Below are 20,204 nucleotides of genomic sequence, written 5' to 3'. Positions count from 1 at the left end.
CACATTCCCGTCCCATTAATACTAAGTGAAGAAATAAATCGCCTTCCCTGGGTTTGCACTACAATTACAGTCATGAAGTTTTGATGCTTTGTATGAGGGAGCTGCTTCTGCTGAATGTAGAAATGGTTTTGTCTCTGTGGAATTAAAGACAAGACAGGTATCACTTGTTTGGCAGTGACAGACCACCACTAGCTGGGACGTATCTTTTGCCACCACGAGATTGCTGTTCCTTTGGAACCTCGTATATTGGCGTTAGAGTTGTTGGTGTGATAGAAAGAGACAAAATCATGACCCCCAAAAAGGAGGTTTTTTTACAAATTTACTGAGGGAAGATTGAATTTCGTCTAGTGTTTATAATACTCAAAGGGAATTTGCACTTTCTTCAGGCGCCTGTGTGGAAATTGGAAAACCAGCAAGTGGGCTCTGCAAGCTTACAGTAAAATTGAGCTACTGAGGTTACAATGGATCTTATTTCTGCTGTGGCATCTGGTTAGATGAGGAAAATCCTGTTCACATTTTAGGAGAACTTTTATTTTCTTCTCTTCTCCTGTTTATCCTCCTCCTGTCTGGAAAATTTACATGAGAAGGGGTGACCTGTGCAAAGTAAACATGGCGAGGAATGATTATGTACTGCTGTCAAGTGCTGTTGCACCTTTGCTCCCATGGAAACGCTGTAGAAGGTACCTGCATTGCTGTTAACAGTGCACTGACCCCAGAGAACTGCAGTGCCATAGATGCAGACCCCATGGGCAGCTCCCCCGCTGCAGGAAGGGCCTGCAGGAGTGGGAGGGAGGCAGGGAGAGGATTCTGTTTTCCAGCTGAAGAGTTTCATCGGTTTCTCCTTCTCTTGAGTGGTAGAAGCAGAGCTGAGATGCAGCACTTTGCAGGTGCCACTCAAGAGAAGGTAAACACCTTGCTAACATACTGACAATATTTTGGGCCTTGGCTTCAACTTTCATTGAACTAATGGGATGGTCACCCTGATATTCTGTTCCTCTCCTTTCTTGAGTGTGTCCTGAGGACCAAATTAGCCAGTGCCACTGGTCCAATAGAGTGCTGCATCACAGGGCACCAAGTTTTCAATCACTCAATCCAGTATCAGGTAGGAGCTGCTCAGATCTAAGATGGAAGTAACTCCATCTTCATAACAGAAATGCTATCAATTAGGGTAGAAGCTAGAAACCACCTGACCTGATACCCTGGTGAGAAGGCAGTGTGCTCCACAACAATTTAGGCTTGCCAGACAGTTGTTGCTGCGCTTGATATCCCTCTGTTCCCACGAAGTGCAATCAACACTGATAGCTGATCGTGATGATACTGTTAAATTCTTTTTTAGCCCTCAGTCCATTTGTCTGTTTTGCTTGTTTGCTGCGGGAAAGAAAGAAAGAATTGTGTGATCACTTCTGGCATTTTCTCCCTGCTTTGAAGGCAAAGGTGTCATAATTTTATTTCTTTAGCAAGGTTTAAAGGCACATTACTGTTCAACTGGAGGTAGCTAAGGTCTCCTATCCTCAGAAATGTGAACATATACTTAAAAATCAGTAGATTGGGTTTTTTTCTTGAATGTGGGCTTTTTGCAACAATGGAATTCAAAATAATGCACAAATAACCTCAACAAAGACAACAAAATCCTTTTGTTATTCTGAGCTTATAGGAAATCTTATTTTTCTTATTACTGTCTTTTTAAAACCTAAGAAAGAAGAACTCTAGAGTTACACTGTCTTGTTCCCAGATAGGGTCGAAATGGAAAGACACATTACAGCAGGTCAGATCTCTACCTGTCATTCCATTAAAGTGGCATATTTCTGCCACTTGTCTGGTATGAAAAGCACAGTAAAAAATCTCCAGACTTTCTTTGTGGCAATACTGCCTGTCAGCATCAGTATGTTATGGGAAGATCTAATAGACTCATAAAATATCATGGTTTTGAGCTATACTTGAGGTAGTCTGTACATTTGTGATCTAGTTTTTTTCTTTCTTTTCTCATTTGTAAATAAAGGATGATAAATAACTTTGATTAAACAGACTAAACTGACCAGATGACAGTGGATTCAAATGAAGTGAAGATGAGCTCCTAACAGGTATTCATTTGACATGGTAGTTTTCCTTTCACTGCTGCCAAAGTCATGATAGCTACTTCTCTCTGTAAAAGTGCAGGCGTATCCTCTTAGCTTGTATTTTTCAATGACTGTTTAAAATCAAAGCCCACAGAGGCAGGAGGGTGGATTTGAAAGTGACTGAACTGCTGGGCTTAGGGGGTTGTGATAGCAAGACAGAGGCCAGCTGGAGGCTGTTCAGTATTTGGAGTCCCCTAAGGGTGCTGGGGCTAATACTGTTTAACCTCTCTATAAGTGAACTGAAGGTTGTGGGATGGAGTGCAGCCTCAGCAAGTTGGCAGATTATCCCAAATTGGGAGTTTGGTACACCAGGTAGTTGTGCTGCAATACTTGGACAGGCTGATGAAGTGGACAGAGAGGAACCTCATGAAGTTCAGCCAAGGGAAATGCAAAGCCCTGAGCCTGGGGAGAATAACCCCATGCTCCGGTACAGAGGCTTCCTGGCTGGAAAGCAGCTCTGCAGAGAAGGATCTTGGGGTCCTGGCAGTCAAGCTGACCACAAGCCAGCACTGCAGTGTCACAGCGAAGAAGGCCAACAGCATCCCAGGCTGCACTGTATTAGCATGGTCAGCAGGTCAACAGAGGTGACCTTTCCCCTCTGCTCTGCAGTGGTGAGGCCACATCTGAAGTGCCGTGTACAGTTCTGGGCTCACCAGTAAAGGAAAGACACGGGCATCCAGGAATAAGTCCAGGGAAGGGGCCCTATGACCATTAAGGGACTGGAACATCTGACCTACAAAGAAAGGCTGTGAGAGCTGCCTGGCCTGGAGAGGAGAAAACTCAAAGCAATATTGTCTGCAAATACCTGATAGGAAGGAATGAAAAAGTTCGAGTCAGGCTCTTCTCAGAGAGTCTCTCTGAGTTTCAGGGTCTCATCAATGCCCAGTGACAAGACAAGAGACAAGGGCACAAACTGAAATGCAGGAAATTCTGTTTGAACATAAGAAAAGTCATTTTACTGTGAGGGCGGTCAGACACTGAAACAGGCTGCCCAGAGAGCTTGTGGAATCTGTCTTGGGGATATTCAAACCTGACTGGACATGATCTTGAGCAGCCTGCTCTTGCTGCCCCTGCTTTGAGCTAGTGGGTTGGAACAGACTATTCCTAGAGACCTCTGCCAGCCTCAGCCGTTCTGTGATTTCCTCCATCCATAAAAGAAATTTTATGAATCAGAGACAGACCATTGATATTTTTAAAAGACAAACTAGGACTGCTCAGTCCCACTTGCCAGACTTGCACTGTTCTTCCATTACTTGATTTCTTTTGAGTCCACAGGGTCTTGTCATTCGTTAGCTCATTCTTTCCTTGCCTGTGGTCTGCGATTATTGCTCACCTACACACCTTGTTCTTACCATCCTAGTTCCTCATCAGGTCCTTGGAGAAATATTCATTTCCTTGACTTTCCTTACCTTGACTTTCATCTAGGAGTTCACCAGTCTCCTCATAATGTTTCCTTCATCCTTAACCCCAGTATTTAATTGTCATGGCCTAAAAACCCAGATCCATGTTCTAGACCAGGAACTGCCTGTGCTTGTAATTTGACTAGGAAATAAGTCAAAAGATAATGTAGCAATTGTGAAGTTAATATTAAAGTTATTTTGCTTCCTCTTCATTGTCCTTCCTCTTAGGTGTTGTGTAGTCTTTGAACTACATCGTGAGAGAATTGTCATTATTGCTTTAGAAATATTGCAACAGTTCATACCAATTTAATATTAGCCAAATAATATCTAAAGTGCTATCTTCCAGACTAAGAAAAATGTAAAAACTAAGGTAATTAAAATTTGTACTTTTTATTATAATGGTGACTGATGCAGTGGAAACTAAATTGTCTTTAGGCTTGCATTGAAAAAATAACTTCCCCAGGCAAATCAAAAAAGTAAAATTGGCGATGCTGACTTAATTCCTCAATCTGGCATATAGGTCTGCACTTCAAGTAAGCCTGGTGTTGGCCAGCAGATTTTACTTTTATTTTGAAACCAGATACATTTTAATTATGTTCCCTCTAGATATTCTCTTAATTAATTAGAAATATCCGAAGAGTTAATTAAAAATACAAACTTTATTTGATTCTATATCAAACCTGACATTATGATCTTTTTATCTACAAAGTAAGAATTATGTGGGATCAGAAATCTGAATTATTCATGATGGTTTCCAGCCGTTTTTTTTCTTCCTCCTTTGTTCAGTGTAAAATCTTATAAGCTTTTCTTTCAGTCAAGGTGAAAGCAATATTAAGTCTCGGAAGTCAAACTTACGAAAGACATGTAGCTCTGTGAAATCCTTGCCCTGTAATCCTGGCTTTCTATTCACCACCACTATTCAATATCCCACTTTCAGTATAAGCTTCACAATATATCAGCAGTTGATGAGATTTATTTGTTATACTCCTGTTTTCCTTCTTCATAAAGAAGCTTTATCCATCCCTTCACTCCCCTAGGAGTAACACATGTCTGTGATTGTTTCTGCTGGGCTCACTAATCCAGCAGCTCCCTTCAACATGCTGGGCAGTTGGTAGAGGGTGGAAGGTGAGGGAGGAGTAGAGCTGTACTTGTTAAGATTTAGGACTGCAATGTAGTGTGTAGTGAATTTTAAAAACATTGTTAAGATCCAGTTCAATGGTTATGAGCTAACAGGGTTGGTTGTGTGAGTAGATATGCTGGCAGGTCACTTCTAAAAGATGCTTTATGAATTAAAGCTTGACTGTAGTATGTTGAACCTCTCTACAGGACTAACCAGAATTATTTCTGGTCATTTTGAAGACAGGACAACAGATGAGACAGAAGTTGAGTCTGATCTATGCTAATGAGCATTTCCTATTTGCATTATTGCCTGTAGTGACTCCATGTGTGTTTTTCTTACAGCCTCTGACTTCATCTGTGGTGATATTTTTCTCTTAAATAAACACATTTCTGTGTAGAAACGTAAAAGCTTTCTTATTTGTTATTAAGGTTGAAACCACAAAGAGTATTGTTGTTCTTAAATAAGTTCTTTGTCTCTAACCTGCCTTTAAGGTGAAATTAAAACACAGAGAATTCAGTATGCAAATAGCATGCACACCAGATGATCTGAAGAAAGCCTGCACATTTCCACAGAAAACAAATGTGAGTGGAGGAAAGCAGATGCTTTCTACCAACGGAGTGTACATACAGTTCTCTAGAGGACCTGAACAGCAATTTATTTTCAGACTGCTGGAAGTATGCAAATTCCTACAGAATTAAATGTGAATTTAAAAGAAATGGCATCTATTAAAGACAATACTACCCAAAGAGGCAATTGGGAACTTAATAATTTAATCAAGAACTTGAACAGGCTCAGCCGTATATCTAAAGTCAGTGACTCAAATGTCATCTGTTTTTAGCAAAGACATGTTGAAAAGATGTCTTTTAAAGTATGGGCATTTGGAGCATTTTTCTGTGACCATGGACAAGTATGTTTGTATGGTGTGTATAGATTTTCGGATGATTCTCCATCAAAAAGCATCATCTGTTCACTTGAGCTGCTCATAGGATGTAGTCAGTGATACATGTGTGTGTATCACCAGCATTATGTTGATTATTTTTAACCCAGCAGTTCTGGGTAAGATGAGTTATGTCCTGACACACGTGGAATCACCACAGTTATAAATTAAATTCTTACTGCTGGATGTTGTTGCACCTGATGGCTGTAGGACTGGATGGATGTTGCTGAGATTACCATCTGAAGGCGAGGGCCGGGTCCGAAGTGCAGTGGCATAAGTCTTGCACGAAGGGATTACTGGTGAGGCAGCAGCCAGCTGAATAGACGTGGGAGATATGTATGTTTTCCTTCTTTATGCAAAAGCACAGTGTTCCTAAAGTGGGGATGAGCACACAGGATGGCAGAGTTCAGGCTCGCCAGACACTCTGCCCTGTGACCCTCACAGAATCCACCTGCTCAGTTCGTCCTACTGCCTTTTTGTCTCTTAGCAATTCCATTTAATGACTCTGTTTGTACAGAGAGATGCCCAAGTGGGGTCAGGGAGGGCAGGAGATGATGTGCAACGTAACATTTAGTAGAAATTTTGACAAAATGCTTAAGGTCAGATGTATCCATTTAGATGCACTGGAAGTGACAAGTTTTCAGGCCTTTTGAAAGCTGTGAAAAGGCAATGAAGGTCACTGCTTATAACTTTGGGAATTTGATTTTAAGCATTCATGTATGACAAGGTTTGACCAGGGTTGTCATGGCAGGAAACTCCCTGTACAACCTGAAGCCCACCCAGCCCTGCTGTGCTGGTAGTTTAATAAAGACAGTGAGTGGCTGGGCTGTGTCCTCCACCTCTCATACACTCCACAAACAAGGAACAAAGTAAACAGGAGTTTAGTGAGTGGGTAGATATAGTATTACCTCATTTCAGAGCAGAAATGCTTGAACTGATAACTAAAATGAACCTGGCCAGGAGGGAAGACACCGTGATCACAACAGTGAGTTTGCTGGGTAAGGTCATCTCTGCAAGCAGAGTCTCCTCAGCCTTTGAGTTACTCTTTATTTTACTCTGCTTGTGTGTTTTAAAAACAGAAATTACTACATCATGTCCATGGATTGAGCATAAAAGATTACCAGAATGTTCATTCTCTGGCTGTTTTCCACTGGTTGAGAGTCACCTTACAGCTGAATAATGTGTAATTTTTTTCTTCACACAGGTTGTAGTCCTCGGCAAACATTCTAGAGGCTATCACTACATGTTAGCTAACCTGGTAAGCACTTTTCTTCATGACAAGTGTAGCTGCATTTTAGAGGGTAATATATTCTGTTCAAGTTGTGGCAACTTTAATAAGAAAGTGGAAATGCATGGATGAGTTCTTGGATTTTGAGAAATTACTTCAGTAAATACTAGAACTGGTATTTCATTTTTACTCAGTTATGGTCGTTCTTTTGTCTGAGAATCTCATATCCTCTACCAGTTTTAAAATAATAATTTAATTGTATGCTTTGCACTGATTTCTGTCCTCATAAATTAAATGCTTGTGACTGTAATCTTCTATGTAACATACTTTATATTTAAGCACTCCAGGAAAAATAATTTTAGCATATTTGTGTATAAGTGGTAAAAAGCTGCAAATTAGAACAATTCCATTAACTAAACCAGCCAGGCTGTTTAGTTTTTCTTTTGTATTTCAGACTGTAGGGCTGTGCCTTTGTATGTGCTGACCTACCAGGAAGAGGCAGTACATTTTTATTTGTATCAGAGCTTCTTCTGGATTGTAGGATTGACTTTCAGGGACTTCTTTGATGCCTTTGAAACACCATCTGCTTAAGTTCCTTATAAACATCTTGTATTGTAATTAATCCTGCAGGAAGACTCAGTTTTGAGTTCTGTGTCTACTGTGATTGGAAAAATGTTTTTCCAAAACTCACGCTTTCTAGTTAGCAATCCTACTTACTCAAAGATTTTCTGTATCCATGTTTTGGTGTGATTAAAGCAGAAAAGACAAATTTTAAATTACTCTTATTTAGTATAAGTACTGTCTGACTTTAAGATGTGTCATTTTGCATTATAAGAACCAGTCATGATCTCACTGATTAGCGTGTGCATAGAAATACAGAGGTTCTTATTCTGGGTTGCCTTTTAGCATGTGTAACCATTGACATTCAGATAAACATGACTGCAATCAAGTCATACTAATCAAAAAGACTCCAATTTACTGCCTCAGGTATAAATAACAACAGAGTGGGAGAGAATCATCCCGTTCTGTTTGCAAGTGAAATGCTAAGAGATGCTGTGATGGAGAACTGCCTGGCAAGAGGTGTGTGCTTTGCCTCCACAGAACAGTTGAGTGTCGAGTGGTTTTCTGCCCCCAGCCCTGAACCTTCGTTTGCACTTTGCTGTACAAATGGGATTTGAGGTCTTTGACCAGTTTCATCATGCTGAGGACAGCAGAGGAAATAGTACTTCAAGTTTCCCCACAGTTTTCTTTCTGACTGGTGAACATTACGTACCACGTTGCCACAATCCAACAAGGCAGTTTTGTACTGAAAGAACAAAAAGATGTTTTAAATTCTATTCTGTGTCTCCTTGGTCGAATATTGTCAGCTAACAAGAGGAACATTAATCCATTTCTTTTGTGCTGCACTTGTAGCAGGTAAAACTGAGCCAAAGAAAAGGGACTTTGGATGACAATGATTCTTGTTTTCTACATGTGTCCTCCCAGGGTTTCACAGACATTGTTCTGGAGAGAGTAATGCATGGAGGTGCCAACATTACTGGATTCCAGATTGTTAATAATGAAAACCCAATGGTTCAACAATTTCTACAGCGCTGGGTGAGGCTTGATGAAAGGGAATTCCCTGAAGCTAAAAACTCACCATTAAAGGTATTTATTTTAACCTGATTGTGATGGCAATGATATGCTTTTAATAATTATTTGTGACTTTTTAACCTCAGATATTTGCATGTGTATGATACAGATCCCTGGTTAGACTATACTGCAACATTCACTACCCTTCCAGAAGAAAGAAGCAGAGGCTGGTAGTCACACACAAGTGCCCACCATGGTGGGAGTTCCTTAGAGGCAAAGGCTTGATCTTGCAAATCCTGGTGTTGTGCAGTGGATATAACAACTTTTGACTTGAGCTTCTTGAGTTAGTTTTGAGGTGGGGGTGGGGGCTAATTAAGTTAGGGTTTAGATGCAGACTGTGGATTACTAGTCCATTTAAATGGTAATAGAGAATTTCATGTGCAAAATGTAGTAGCTCTGAATTCACTGAGGAACCACTGCTCAGTAGTAGTCACTGCTGACAGTTGCCCTCCTAATCTAACCCTGTATTTTGCACCTCTGTCCTTTACTTGAATAGTCTGGCCATTATATCTGCAACCAATAAAATTTTTCAATTTTTTTTGAATGGAACTCCCAGGTTTACTAAAACTGTCATAGAGTGAGTGAAGTAAATGCCATTCTTATTAGGAGACTGGCAACCTGTTGCTATCTCCCCCAGATCTTTTTGTGCCTCTACTATAGCATCTCTGTAGTAGAGATGCTATTCACTGTCCAGTCAAGGAGTGCATCAAGGATACTCTGTGCAGGCATGGAAATTATAAAATCTTCTAGGACCACTGCATATTACTAATATTCCTATTACATTCCTTCTTTCTCTTCTTCTTTTTGAGAGGCTTGTTCTTTTTCAACAACATCAATAGGTGAATGGATATTGGTTTGCTGGTAGATGAGAAGACCTTAAATTCTGTCACTCCCAGAAGTCCACTCAGGGAAGCCAAACCTAAGAACCACAGCCATAATTAGACAGTTCATGTCTTTCCTGTTAATTTGGGTGGGACACATGCAAGTTGATGAACAGATTTGGATTTCAAAATTACTTTGATAAACTGGGATCATGTCTTAGTATTAGTAAGACAAAATTCAGGAAAGCATTAAAATACTAGATAGGAAGGAAAAATCTCTTCCAGTCCCATGCATGGGGGGTTACCAGGGTAGGTGGTAGTGCTGGGTTGGACTAAAGACACAACAGGAACCAGTTACGAGGTTCTGCTACTTCTGGCAGTGCCATTCAGAGATACACTTTTCCATCCCTGGGAGCATATGATTTCTGTAAGGGAGGAAAATTATCTTAATCCCACACCATCCCACAGCCTTGGTGGGCATTTCAGAGGAAGCAGAGAAAGGCAAACAGAGGCCCACAAAGCCCAGATTAGTGTATTGTTGCCCGTGGATTAGGACCTAGTCCTGCTTTCTAAAGCTTCCTAGCAGTGATGCAGAAGTGAAGATAAGTATCATACTAATCTTAAAAGCTCTGAAATACATACAGTTAACCTGAGAAAATTTTATTCCACTTGAAAGCAATTTACCTTGAGGGAATAATTATTCTTCCTCCTTAACAAAGATTCTTAAGTATATGGTACAAACACAAAGATTACATTACCTTTGCACAAATGTATCACTCATTATAGAAATGTGCACAGTATTTGTCAATCAGACAAAAAGCATACTTAAAAATTGATGTACAGTATTTTTGATTAGGAAATAAAATTGCCTAGAGATTAAAGCCCCGATGTTTAATTTATTCTGTATTTTATCAGCCTTTCCCTTCTTTCTCTCTTTTTTCTCTTTGCATGCTCATGCATTTATAAGTAGAATTCAAATAAAGTAGAAAATTAGATAGCTCTCTTGGCATGACTTGGAAGGGACTGCATTAAGGTTACTGACAATTGACGCAGTCTGCTGAAAAAATTATCAGTGTGTAAGTTTTATGTAGTGCTAGATTGGACAGCTATTACAAGATTTTTTTTTTAATACAAGAACAAATACCTTAAAAATACTGTCTGGTTCTGTATTGTTGCGTGGATTGTGACGTATAACCTTTGTTAACTTTCTAAAAGAGGAGAGAGTGATCGTTGCAAAGCACTACAGGGAGAGGTGCAGGTGGGCATGATCAGGGAATGCCTGTGCCTTTACAGGCAGAGGAGGAACCACCACACACACCCAGTGAGAGTTTATAAACTGCTGTTGTTTAAAGGTCAGTAAGAATGTCTGCTGTATAACGTTTTTCACAGCCCTACCTTTGCACTCTTTTTTATCAGACAGAATTCTCTTGATCTGCACATGCAGACGCCTCACTGTGTGCAGAATTCATAAGGGCTTCTGTCAAACTGAAGGATAACACACAGTTTTAAGAAATGCAGACCTTCAGTTGTGCTATCCTGCCCTACAGGATAGAATTAACTTCTTCTGAATATAATAAATCTTATCCACAAAGAGAGAATCGGAACAAGCAGTTGAAACTTGGATTTTGCCCTAACTCGTGCATGGGCAGCACGTCTTCTGGCACGAACTCCAGCATCAGGTTCCTTGGGAGGCAGGGTCTCTGTGGTACCACAGGCTGCCAAAAGAAGGGCAGGAGCACCAGTACACGCAGATCCCTCTTACATTCTTCTTTTTTCCTCTGCATCCTCTTACAAACGCTGTGGAAATATGAAGAGGGTTGAAATCTGGTCTTACACACTGAACACATTTGATTGCTCCCAGTAGGTGTGTGCTGACAGGGTCTCCTCTACACAGACCCTGAAGTTAGAGGTGTAATGCCAGTGAAAGCCAGAGATGTCACATGCAAAGTCCAGGAGGGACAAACTTTCAGACAAACACATAAATGTGGAAAAAATGTGAAAAAAACCCCACTTCCATAACATTTCCTAGGAGATACTAAATTTATAGCACCAGGGGGTGTCACCAGATATATGTGACAAGCAGTGGATGAAGTTGACAGCAACATGAACAAGTAAGTTAAGTTGTCTGGGAGTTTTGTTCAAGAGCTGCTGCTACACGCAGTTTCCCACCCTCTGCAGATTTGCCATGGAGTAAGGGAAGGCAGGTGGGAAATTACTGAAGAGATGTAATGCCTAAAGTGTGTTTTGTGATTGCTTGCCTGTATAGCTGTTTTCTAAGAAAACTAATCTGATCTGTTTCTTGCCACAGATGCTACCTAATCAGAATTGTGATCCTAGCAGAAGTGATTTATGTTAACTTCAGTTCAAAGCTGTCTTGGCAGTCTTGTTAAAAACAAAAAAAATTACTCCAAGCAAAAACCCACATATGAGCTTTTCTTTGGTAGCAGTATGGTCCAGCATGAAACTGCAGACTTTTGTACTAACCTCATTTAGATGAGGTTTCCAATTAAATTGAAATTTTGTGCAACTATAACCTGGTTTTGTTATTTTGCTGCTATATATGCTATACAAAATGAAAATATTTTTAATTTGTTAATTGAAATAAGTTGAATTTTTAAACTAACAAATCACCAGCTGAAAGACAGAGAGCAAGCAAATGGCTTGGCAAGCATGATTCTTGTAAGAGTGTTCTAACAAAGAGGAGGACTTCACCTGACACACGTGGGGCAATTCTAAGACTGCAGTTTGTCACCATCTTCTCTTTGCCCCGATTGCAGTACACATCTGCACTGACCCACGATGCAGTCCTGGTCATAGCAGAGGCTTTCCGTTACCTCCGAAGACAGCGTGTGGATGTCTCCAGGAGAGGCAGTGCTGGAGACTGCCTGGCTAACCCTGCAGTACCGTGGAGCCAAGGAATTGATATAGAAAGAGCGCTGAAGATGGTAAGGGCGAGTGTGCTGGCTGATGAATGGGTGTGTCCCACAGCAGCAGCAATTCTGCTGGGACCGCGCTTGTGTCCTGCTCCGTGTACACAGAGCTCCTGCCCTCACACAAACAGCTGCAGCTCCTCAGGGGGAAAAAAGAAAGAAAGTGAAAACAAACTTAATGACAAGCTCCGAAGGGTGGATAAAATGTATTCAGTGGAGAGCAAGGCATAACAAACTAGCTCTCAAAGCTTCAGCCACAATCTCTTCCCTCTAGTACCGGTGCAGCAGCTGCCTGGTTGTTCACACCAGAGCGCACACAGTCCCTCAGATCCCCCGTCACACCCCAGCTTCCCCTGAGAGTGAGCATGAGCCTTTTGCAGTCAAACATGTATTGGGGGTTTCTAAAGTCAGGATGGGCCTGCAAATCTAACTAAGAGAACTAGAGTGGTCTACAGCATGTGTATTGTAAATCCTGCAGGAATACGTATATTTATGAATTTAAACACAAGTGTGCAGTTTTGTTAATTTGACAGTAAAAAGTCAACTCAGATTGGTTTAAAGCAGTGGAAGAATTGTTGTTGGTCACAGCAGTACTGCTGGATTTCAGCACCAGCCTGAACCTTGACACAGTTTAGCCTCCAACCAGTTCTGATTCCTGGCATAACACTCAAACAGCTGCATGGCCAATTTTTTAACCCTGACACGAGTAATAATATAGGATCCTACCTCACTTACATCTCTAATTTTGTTGATTTTTCACTCTTCTTATGCTGCTATTTGTGTTAAAGCTAGTGACAATGAAAAAAATTGAATGATGTTTTTGTGGATACAAGAGACAAAAACTCTGCTTTTGATCTGGCTCAAATAACTCTCAAATAAACCTGTTAGAATTGATTATATTAATGCAGACATAGAGCTGGAGTGAGTGAGATCAGAATTAAGCCCATGTTATGTGTAAACAAATCCTAGGTCAACCTTCATACACTTGGCTTAATTACTGCTTTTTCTCAGTTACCAAATTGTTAAGGATTCTATCAGGAGGTTATAGTGAATTGTGGACAGTTGTAATCAGATTATATTACTCTTAGGAGTGAGAGAGATGGTTCAATCTCACGTAAAAAGAACCAGAGCTCTTTTTTATACCATTTTGTCACTTCCTAACTGCACATTCACTAATGTAGTATTGCATACTTTTGAAAAGAAATAACTAAATTCAACCTTCACAATAGTTAAAGAATTGGTACTGTCCATTTGAACTTAATTACAAGCAAAATGTAAAACTCCTCTGAATGAGGTATGAAGTATTCATGTCAGTAGAGAAAAGTAGCACTTCTACAGGACACTCCCTTATTTAGGAGAATTTTTTTTTAAAAGCATATTAAAAAATATTATAAAAAGCCAAACTCATGATTGGCAAAAAATGCAGAAGTTTGACTTTTGGCTGGTTGCCTTGTATTGTTTTAGCTATCCAAAGTCATGCAAGTGAGTTTTATATACACCTACAACAAGAGCTATCCAAGCTCATCCCACACTGCCTTCCAGTCCCCATCCTGTTCCATCACCCTCTCTCCTTCTGTTCAGACAATGATCTTGAATCTTTGCTTCAGGGGAAAAAAAAGCAACCCAACTCTGATTTAATAATGTTTCCTCTCTACTCTGTAGCATCAACTCAGATAAGAATATTTTTTTCTGAGATATCCTTGAAATATCCATCCCCTGCCAGCAGAAGGTTCAGTACCACACTATAGTCATCCTGCTGGCCAAAGAGAAATAGGCATTACTTGAATCTTCTTCCCTACAGCCTTGAAAACTGTGCATGTCTTTGCTTCTGAGGCTGGTTCTAAGACATGAGGTCAGTGGCAGTTTGCCTGAGCAGATCTGGACACTTATGAATAGTCAGTGTGTTTGTGATTGCCTCCACATGCTGCTACCAGAAGAGTTTCAGTCCTGGTGAGCCTTCCTGCCTCGGTGCAGCCAGGTTTTGCAAAGTGCCGAGTTTTCCCACCAAAGATAGAAACAAATTAAATTTGAAGTCCAGAGGTGTCCAGTGCACAAAGCTCATGTCTCCATGCACATCAGGATGAAGCTGGTCTAACAAGCTCTGCTGGGACACACAGTCACTGCTGTGCTAAGGTAGCCAGACAGCTTCCAGCAGGAGCCAAAAGCAGGCACAGCAACTCACATCTGGATGCAACTTATGTGTCAACTACCCTACAAATACATTTGCTCAGTCCACAGTTGATAAGACCTCTTCGGGTCAAATTTGGTTTTCAAAGTCCATTTCATCTCTCTAGCTTTCAGGAGATGAATAACTCACATTTTCTTCCAGCCCTCTGTAATGATATAAACTATTTTAAGCAAGGTTCAAATCCATTTACTCATATGTCAGTCTGAATTTGGCTCACTGGATAATTTGGGGTCTGTGGAATTTTGGTTATTTTATGTATCCTTGTCCACCATCTCTAAACTGTGAACAGCAGATCAGTCACCAGCCCTGAACAGTTTGCCTTTGACTAGTCTAACATCACTTCTTCCTGGAACTTCCACAGTTTTTGCTAAATATTAAAGCTAATTTACCCCTCCTGAAGTTTGAGACTGTTACCTCTTCTGCCTGAGATGACAGCTTGTCAGTGTTGCTAAGTGATGTGAGTGAAAATACCTCATCCTTTAATACAGGGAAATAAGAAAGACTTTTTCTTTGAAATGAGGTACTTTATACTTCCCCTTTGGATGATTCATGTGAGTAGGCAACGCTAATGACTTACCGTCTGCACACCCATCCATCCCGACCAAGACCAAAACTCCATAAGCAGTAGAGGCAATTGTCTGTGCTCATTCAGAGAAGACATTCATTCCTTTCTCCTGCACTGGGACTGATCTTAAAATAAAGCACTTCCTGGAATGTGCTGTGTCAGTCTGGTCCACACTGCAGATCGCTCTGTACCATGTTGTGAGGGGTTTAATGGCACTGAATTGTTGCTCGTGCCTCGCTGGTGCTCCGTGCTGTACCAGTGAACCCAGCGTGACCAAGCGTGGCAGAATCAGTCTTTCTTACATTTAACATACCTGCAGGGCTAATTTCACTTAAATGCATCTCACTCTGCGGCAGTGAGTCACCAGCTGAGTACTAACTAACAAATATGTACAGCTGGAACTGAGAGAATTTGGATTGGTTTTGTTTTGAAGAATATAACTGGCTGTTTCAAAAGCACTACCAGGCTCTTACATAGATAAAAATTTGGCTAGAGCTAGTGGGTTCCTGCAAAATAGAACAGAACGAAAAGATAAAGTGAATCTTTTATTAAAGTGTTTTTCCTGTTTTTTCCCTTAAGGTGCAAGTACAAGGAATGACAGGGAACATCCAGTTCGACACCTATGGGCGGAGAATGAATTACACCATTGATGTGTATGAAATGAAAGCTGGTGGGTCACGGAAGGTGAGTTTCAAGATATGCATCCAGATTTCACACCTTCACCAGAAACTAATGAAACAAAAATACCATAGAGGCAGTGTAATAACGGGGCCCTGAGAAATCCCCACCTTCTCTGCTGTCTTCCCTATCCCAGGAACCTTCTCTATTCAGTTCCTGGACTAAACCACTCACCTTGCTTAATGTCTTCATTGGTTTCCATGTCAACTTCAGGCACAACTTCTTCCTTTAAAACCCTTCTGAAGGTTTTCCACTGCCAAGCATAATACCTGCTGTCATGCTCCTGTGCTTAGCTTTCTCTTCTAAATTTTTTCAGTCTTTCCTTCCCTAACCATATAGTGCTTTAGAGCCATAGTGAAGCTGGAACCAGTGAAACCAAATAAGTTTGATTTTAGTTGAATTTCCTACTCATTCTCTTATCTCCTAAATAATAGATCCTAAGTGGGATAATCGCCTAGTTCTGTGTTATAAAAGATGTTTAAGGCAGATTTTCAAATATAATTAGGTAGATAGGGTCACAGAAGTACTGAGAGAGAAGTCTGCATAGCTGAGTCTCTTAAATCCCCCTGATTTCACCTGGAGATAGGTACCTAACCTGCTTGGTCACCACTGAGACTCCTTAAACACTTCTGCACATGTTTGATCACAAAAAGCCTGTGGACATGGCCCAGGCACTCATGTAGGTGTACAGTGCAGCCAACAGTGTTACTTCTGTGTTGTGCAGAAATATAAAAACTAGTGTGATAGCCTAGTGGTGTAGCCACAGCACCACGAAGGTCAGCTCTAGCCAGCTGATAAACAGTCACCTCACAAAGGGGTTTGTATCCTGTACTGAAGATAAAGCTGCTGTGCCTGCATTGCTGACAATGTCTGCATCTGCTCTCAGGCCAGCTCAGGAAGGTCTGCATGGGCTGTATTCACTGGCCAAACTGCAGCAGAATATGGATAAAAATTACAAAATCAGAGAACTTCATTCAGAATGCTGTGCAGTTTATTTTCTTGCCTGTAGTATATTCTTATGCTGTGGAAACATGGGAATTTATTCCACAGGCACCACGATGATGTTGATTGAGATAGGGGAATTTAATATGTATTTTCACTTTGATTTGGCTTGTGCTTATTTGTTCTTGGGATTGAGAACATTGTTTCTTTAAGGAAATTAACTTAAAGCTAATGTGGTCCCTTAATGACAGAAACAGAAATGTGAGAAATGTTACAAACCCATATGTTTTGACAGTTTCTTTTATAAGTTCAAGTACCAGAGTCCTTGTAAAGGTGTGTAATGAGATAACAATCTCCATTTTTATAGGCTGGTTATTGGAATGAATATGAAAGATTTGTGCCAGCATTAGATCAGCTCCCCTCTAATGACAGCTCATCTGTGGAGAACAGAACTATAGTAGTCACTACCATCTTGGTAAGTTTTATGTTCTTAGTGTGTTTGTGTTTAGGAAACAAGACACGTGGCTCCTGAGGTGTGTTAGACACCTCGCCAGGAGGTAGATGTTGAATACTGTGTGACTTCAAGTGACTGGAAAGTTCAGTATCTCCCAGAGATGTTCTGAGGGCTTGACCCTGCAAACTTATCAGTAAGTTTGCTCACTGGAGGAGCTCACTGAGCTCACCATTGTGTTTTGCTGCTTCTCAGACACTTGAATCAATTAAATGCCTCATGTAAGTGAAGTTATTGTGCATGTATATAAATGACCACAGGATCTGGCGTTGCTGCTGTAGGGTCAAATCTTGCACCCCTCACTCAGGTACAGCTCCTGTAAACACAACCCCTGTGGACTGAGTAAGGGTGGCACAATGAAGCCTGTAGAGAACTGGAACTGCTCTAGCACTGTGTGAAAAGCAGCCTATACCTGTGCAATTCCAAAGGAGCAAAGCTCTTCCCATGTCTCACGAGCAGCAGCACCTCCCAACGCCTCTACAGACCTGCTCTGTACAGTGTTCATTGTGACTTTTGTGCCTGTTACAGTTCTGCTAAGCATGAGCCAATTTTATGCTATTTCCTGAAGCATTGTATTTTATACTCCTATGGATTTAGCGAGATGTAACCAGCATTTCAGCTAGAATTTCCCAAGAAGGCTAAGGGAATTCAGTGACAAAAAATTCTGCTGAGGATTTTAGCCTAGATTCCCTTAGGCTGCTTTGGAAATACCTCCATCAGAGCCCCATTCTAGATCACTGGGGCCTTAGGAAATGATGTTGGTGGTACAGGTGTTGGGTATGTCAGTCCTTAAAACCTGAATTATTACTGCAGTGATGCTATTTGACTGCCTAATCAGGCCTGCAAACAGAAGTGTAACTTTATTTAAAAATCCTGCTGTCTTCAGTGGGTCCGTACTAGGAATGCAGTCAACAGTATGTGTGGCTGTAGGATCAGCCAAAGATTTTTAAACTGCAGAAGTCTGTCTTTCTAATTTCTGTACCAAAGCAGGAAATATTGTAAATACTAGCCAGTAATATAAAGGATAATAACAACTCTCATTTTGTGTGGTTTACAGCTGTATTTTACATTCATAGACTTTTGATCTTTACTTTTGTTTCAAAGGAATCACCATATGTAATGTATAAGAAAAACCATGAACAACTAGAAGGGAATGAGAGATATGAAGGATATTGTGTAGACTTAGCTTCTGAAATAGCAAAACATGTTGGAATAAAATACAAACTGTCAATTGTTGGAGATGGGAAATATGGAGCTAGGGACCCTGAGACTAAGATATGGAATGGCATGGTGGGTGAACTGGTCTATGGGGTAAGTTTCTCTTAACCTTCATTTTACTGTTCTTTATAAAAAGTTATGCTCAAAGTTAATAAACTGCAAAATAAAGATCATCTGTTTGAATACTACCTTTAAAATTCTAGATATTTCTTTGTAGAAATTTCTTTTAATAGTCTACTTTTCTAATTGTTTCATTGCAAGAAAGTGTCACTTTTTTACTGCTGTTCTCCAAATCAGAGTCCACAAAATGTTGAGAAGTAGCATTGGGCAAATTTCAAATTCTTGTTTAAAGCAGAATTTCCTGTTTGCCCTTCATATGCTGCTGCTTCATTTGCCACATCTCCTTTTTCTGTATCAGTCTCTTAAGTGCTGGGAGGGTGTCCCTCCCATTAAAGGTCTCATCTGTGATTCTGGTCCTCGTTGAGTCACTGATGCTGGTTTGTGTTTGACCAGAGACTAAAGACTCAGTTAGCCCCAAGGTTGTTTTTATCTTTTTTCTTTTTAAACCCTTGATTTGGTTTTAAAAATCAACTGGCAGACAAAAAAAAAAAAAAGCCTAATTCATTGCATTCCTCTTTATATTTCTATATTGGGTGTACATTGCTTTGTTTAGTAAGAACAAAAACAGTCCGGAATTGCCATTTTAGAAACTTCTTTGAAAATGAGAATTTTGGAATACAGATAAACCAGATGGAAGGGGGAGAAAATTGGCTCTGCAGAAAAGACTTTTCAAGCTGATATTTCATCTTTGCTTTTTTTTTTTTGCCCCAAATGCTAATGAGATGATTTGTGATTCCGCCCAAATCTTTTTTACAGTTTATTTTTAACAAGCTTTCCTCTATTAAAAATATCTGAGCAGAAGCGAATATTTCAATTGCTTCCTTTTGTTCCATGGCTGAGTGTAATTTCTAAAAGTCACCTCAAAATTTCCTTGGGATAATACATCATCATTCTTGCAAAATGTTTGGTGAGATAATTCTTTTCAAATGAATCAGTCTTCTTAAAATAATTACTAAATTTGCAGAAGTTTTCTTACTCTGGAGCAGTCAGTTCTGATGCCTTATTATATATGTGGTAGTCTCTTCAACCTCAAAATATTTTATAAAAATAAAAATGTTTTTGTGGTATCATATTATGGCAGGAAGGGAAATGTACTGATGAGAAAGTAAACAGGGGGCTGGACCCCTGGATTACATCTTTGCTTCCCTGTTGCATTGAGGTTTGACGTTAAGCAAACCTTCTGAACTCCCCATGCCTCAGTTATGCAACTTGGGAAACTGATGTTGGCTGTGTTAGAGAACACAAGTCCATTGAGAACCTCTGAAGCAAAGGTTTCATTCAGTTCTGAGCAAATTACGTTGCACTGGAAATCTAAACCCTCAGTTTCTCTGTGTGTGGTTCAAGAAATATCAAGAATATCAGCTGTAATTGGGTCCTTTTGATCTATTTTCGAGTGACAAGCAGTTTATTCACTTAAAAAAATAATCATACCATAGGCAAAAAGCAAGGCAGAAGAGAACCTGAACTTGCTGCTAACAGTCAGGCACAGGGACTGTCTGCACTAGAGGAGGAAAGGTGTGGTGTGGGCAACTTCTGCTGGGACTTGAGCCGAGTAAGATGAGCCTGTGCAGCTGCTGTGCTATGTAAGATCCATCAGGATAAAGGGCCACAAAAATGCTCAGAGGGGTGGAGCACCTCTCCTATGAGAAAAGACTGAGAGAATTGAGACTGTTCAACCTGGAGAAGTAAAGACTCCAGGGAGAGTTTAGAGCACCTTCCCATACCTAAAGGGGCTACAAGAGAGCTGGAGAGGGACTTTTTACAGGAGTGTGTAGTGATAGGACAGTAAGCAATGCC

At 40.5% G+C, this 20,204-nt stretch overlaps 1 protein-coding gene across 7 annotated transcripts in view; it reads left to right on the top strand.

Moving 5' to 3' along the window:
- Nucleotides 1–20,204, top strand: part of GRIA3 (glutamate ionotropic receptor AMPA type subunit 3) — a 147,544-nt gene that overhangs the window by 77,075 nt on the left and 50,265 nt on the right. For 6 of the 7 annotated variants that reach the window (XR_003915703.1, XM_029959063.1, XM_029959064.1 and 3 more), the window contains exons 5-10: nucleotides 6,779–6,832; nucleotides 8,288–8,449; nucleotides 12,033–12,200; nucleotides 15,518–15,622; nucleotides 16,926–17,033; nucleotides 18,174–18,380. Coding sequence is in view for 6 of the 7 variants with exons in the window: in XM_029959063.1 (XP_029814923.1) it covers nucleotides 6,779–6,832; nucleotides 8,288–8,449; nucleotides 12,033–12,200; nucleotides 15,518–15,622; nucleotides 16,926–17,033; nucleotides 18,174–18,380 (804 nt within the window). In the remaining variant the exon portion in view is untranslated. The remainder of the gene's footprint in view (nucleotides 1–6,778; nucleotides 6,833–8,287; nucleotides 8,450–12,032; nucleotides 12,201–15,517; nucleotides 15,623–16,925; nucleotides 17,034–18,173; nucleotides 18,381–20,204) is intronic. The other variant, XM_029959065.1, reaches the window with a different exon arrangement.

Source organism: Manacus vitellinus, unplaced genomic scaffold (genome assembly GCF_001715985.3).
Source record: "Manacus vitellinus isolate BGI_N305 unplaced genomic scaffold, ASM171598v3 scaffold_19_pilon, whole genome shotgun sequence".
Taxonomy (NCBI): domain Eukaryota; kingdom Metazoa; phylum Chordata; class Aves; order Passeriformes; family Pipridae; genus Manacus; species Manacus vitellinus.
Note: the sequence above shows the minus strand (reverse complement) of the source record. Positions and strands in the feature narration are given on the sequence as shown.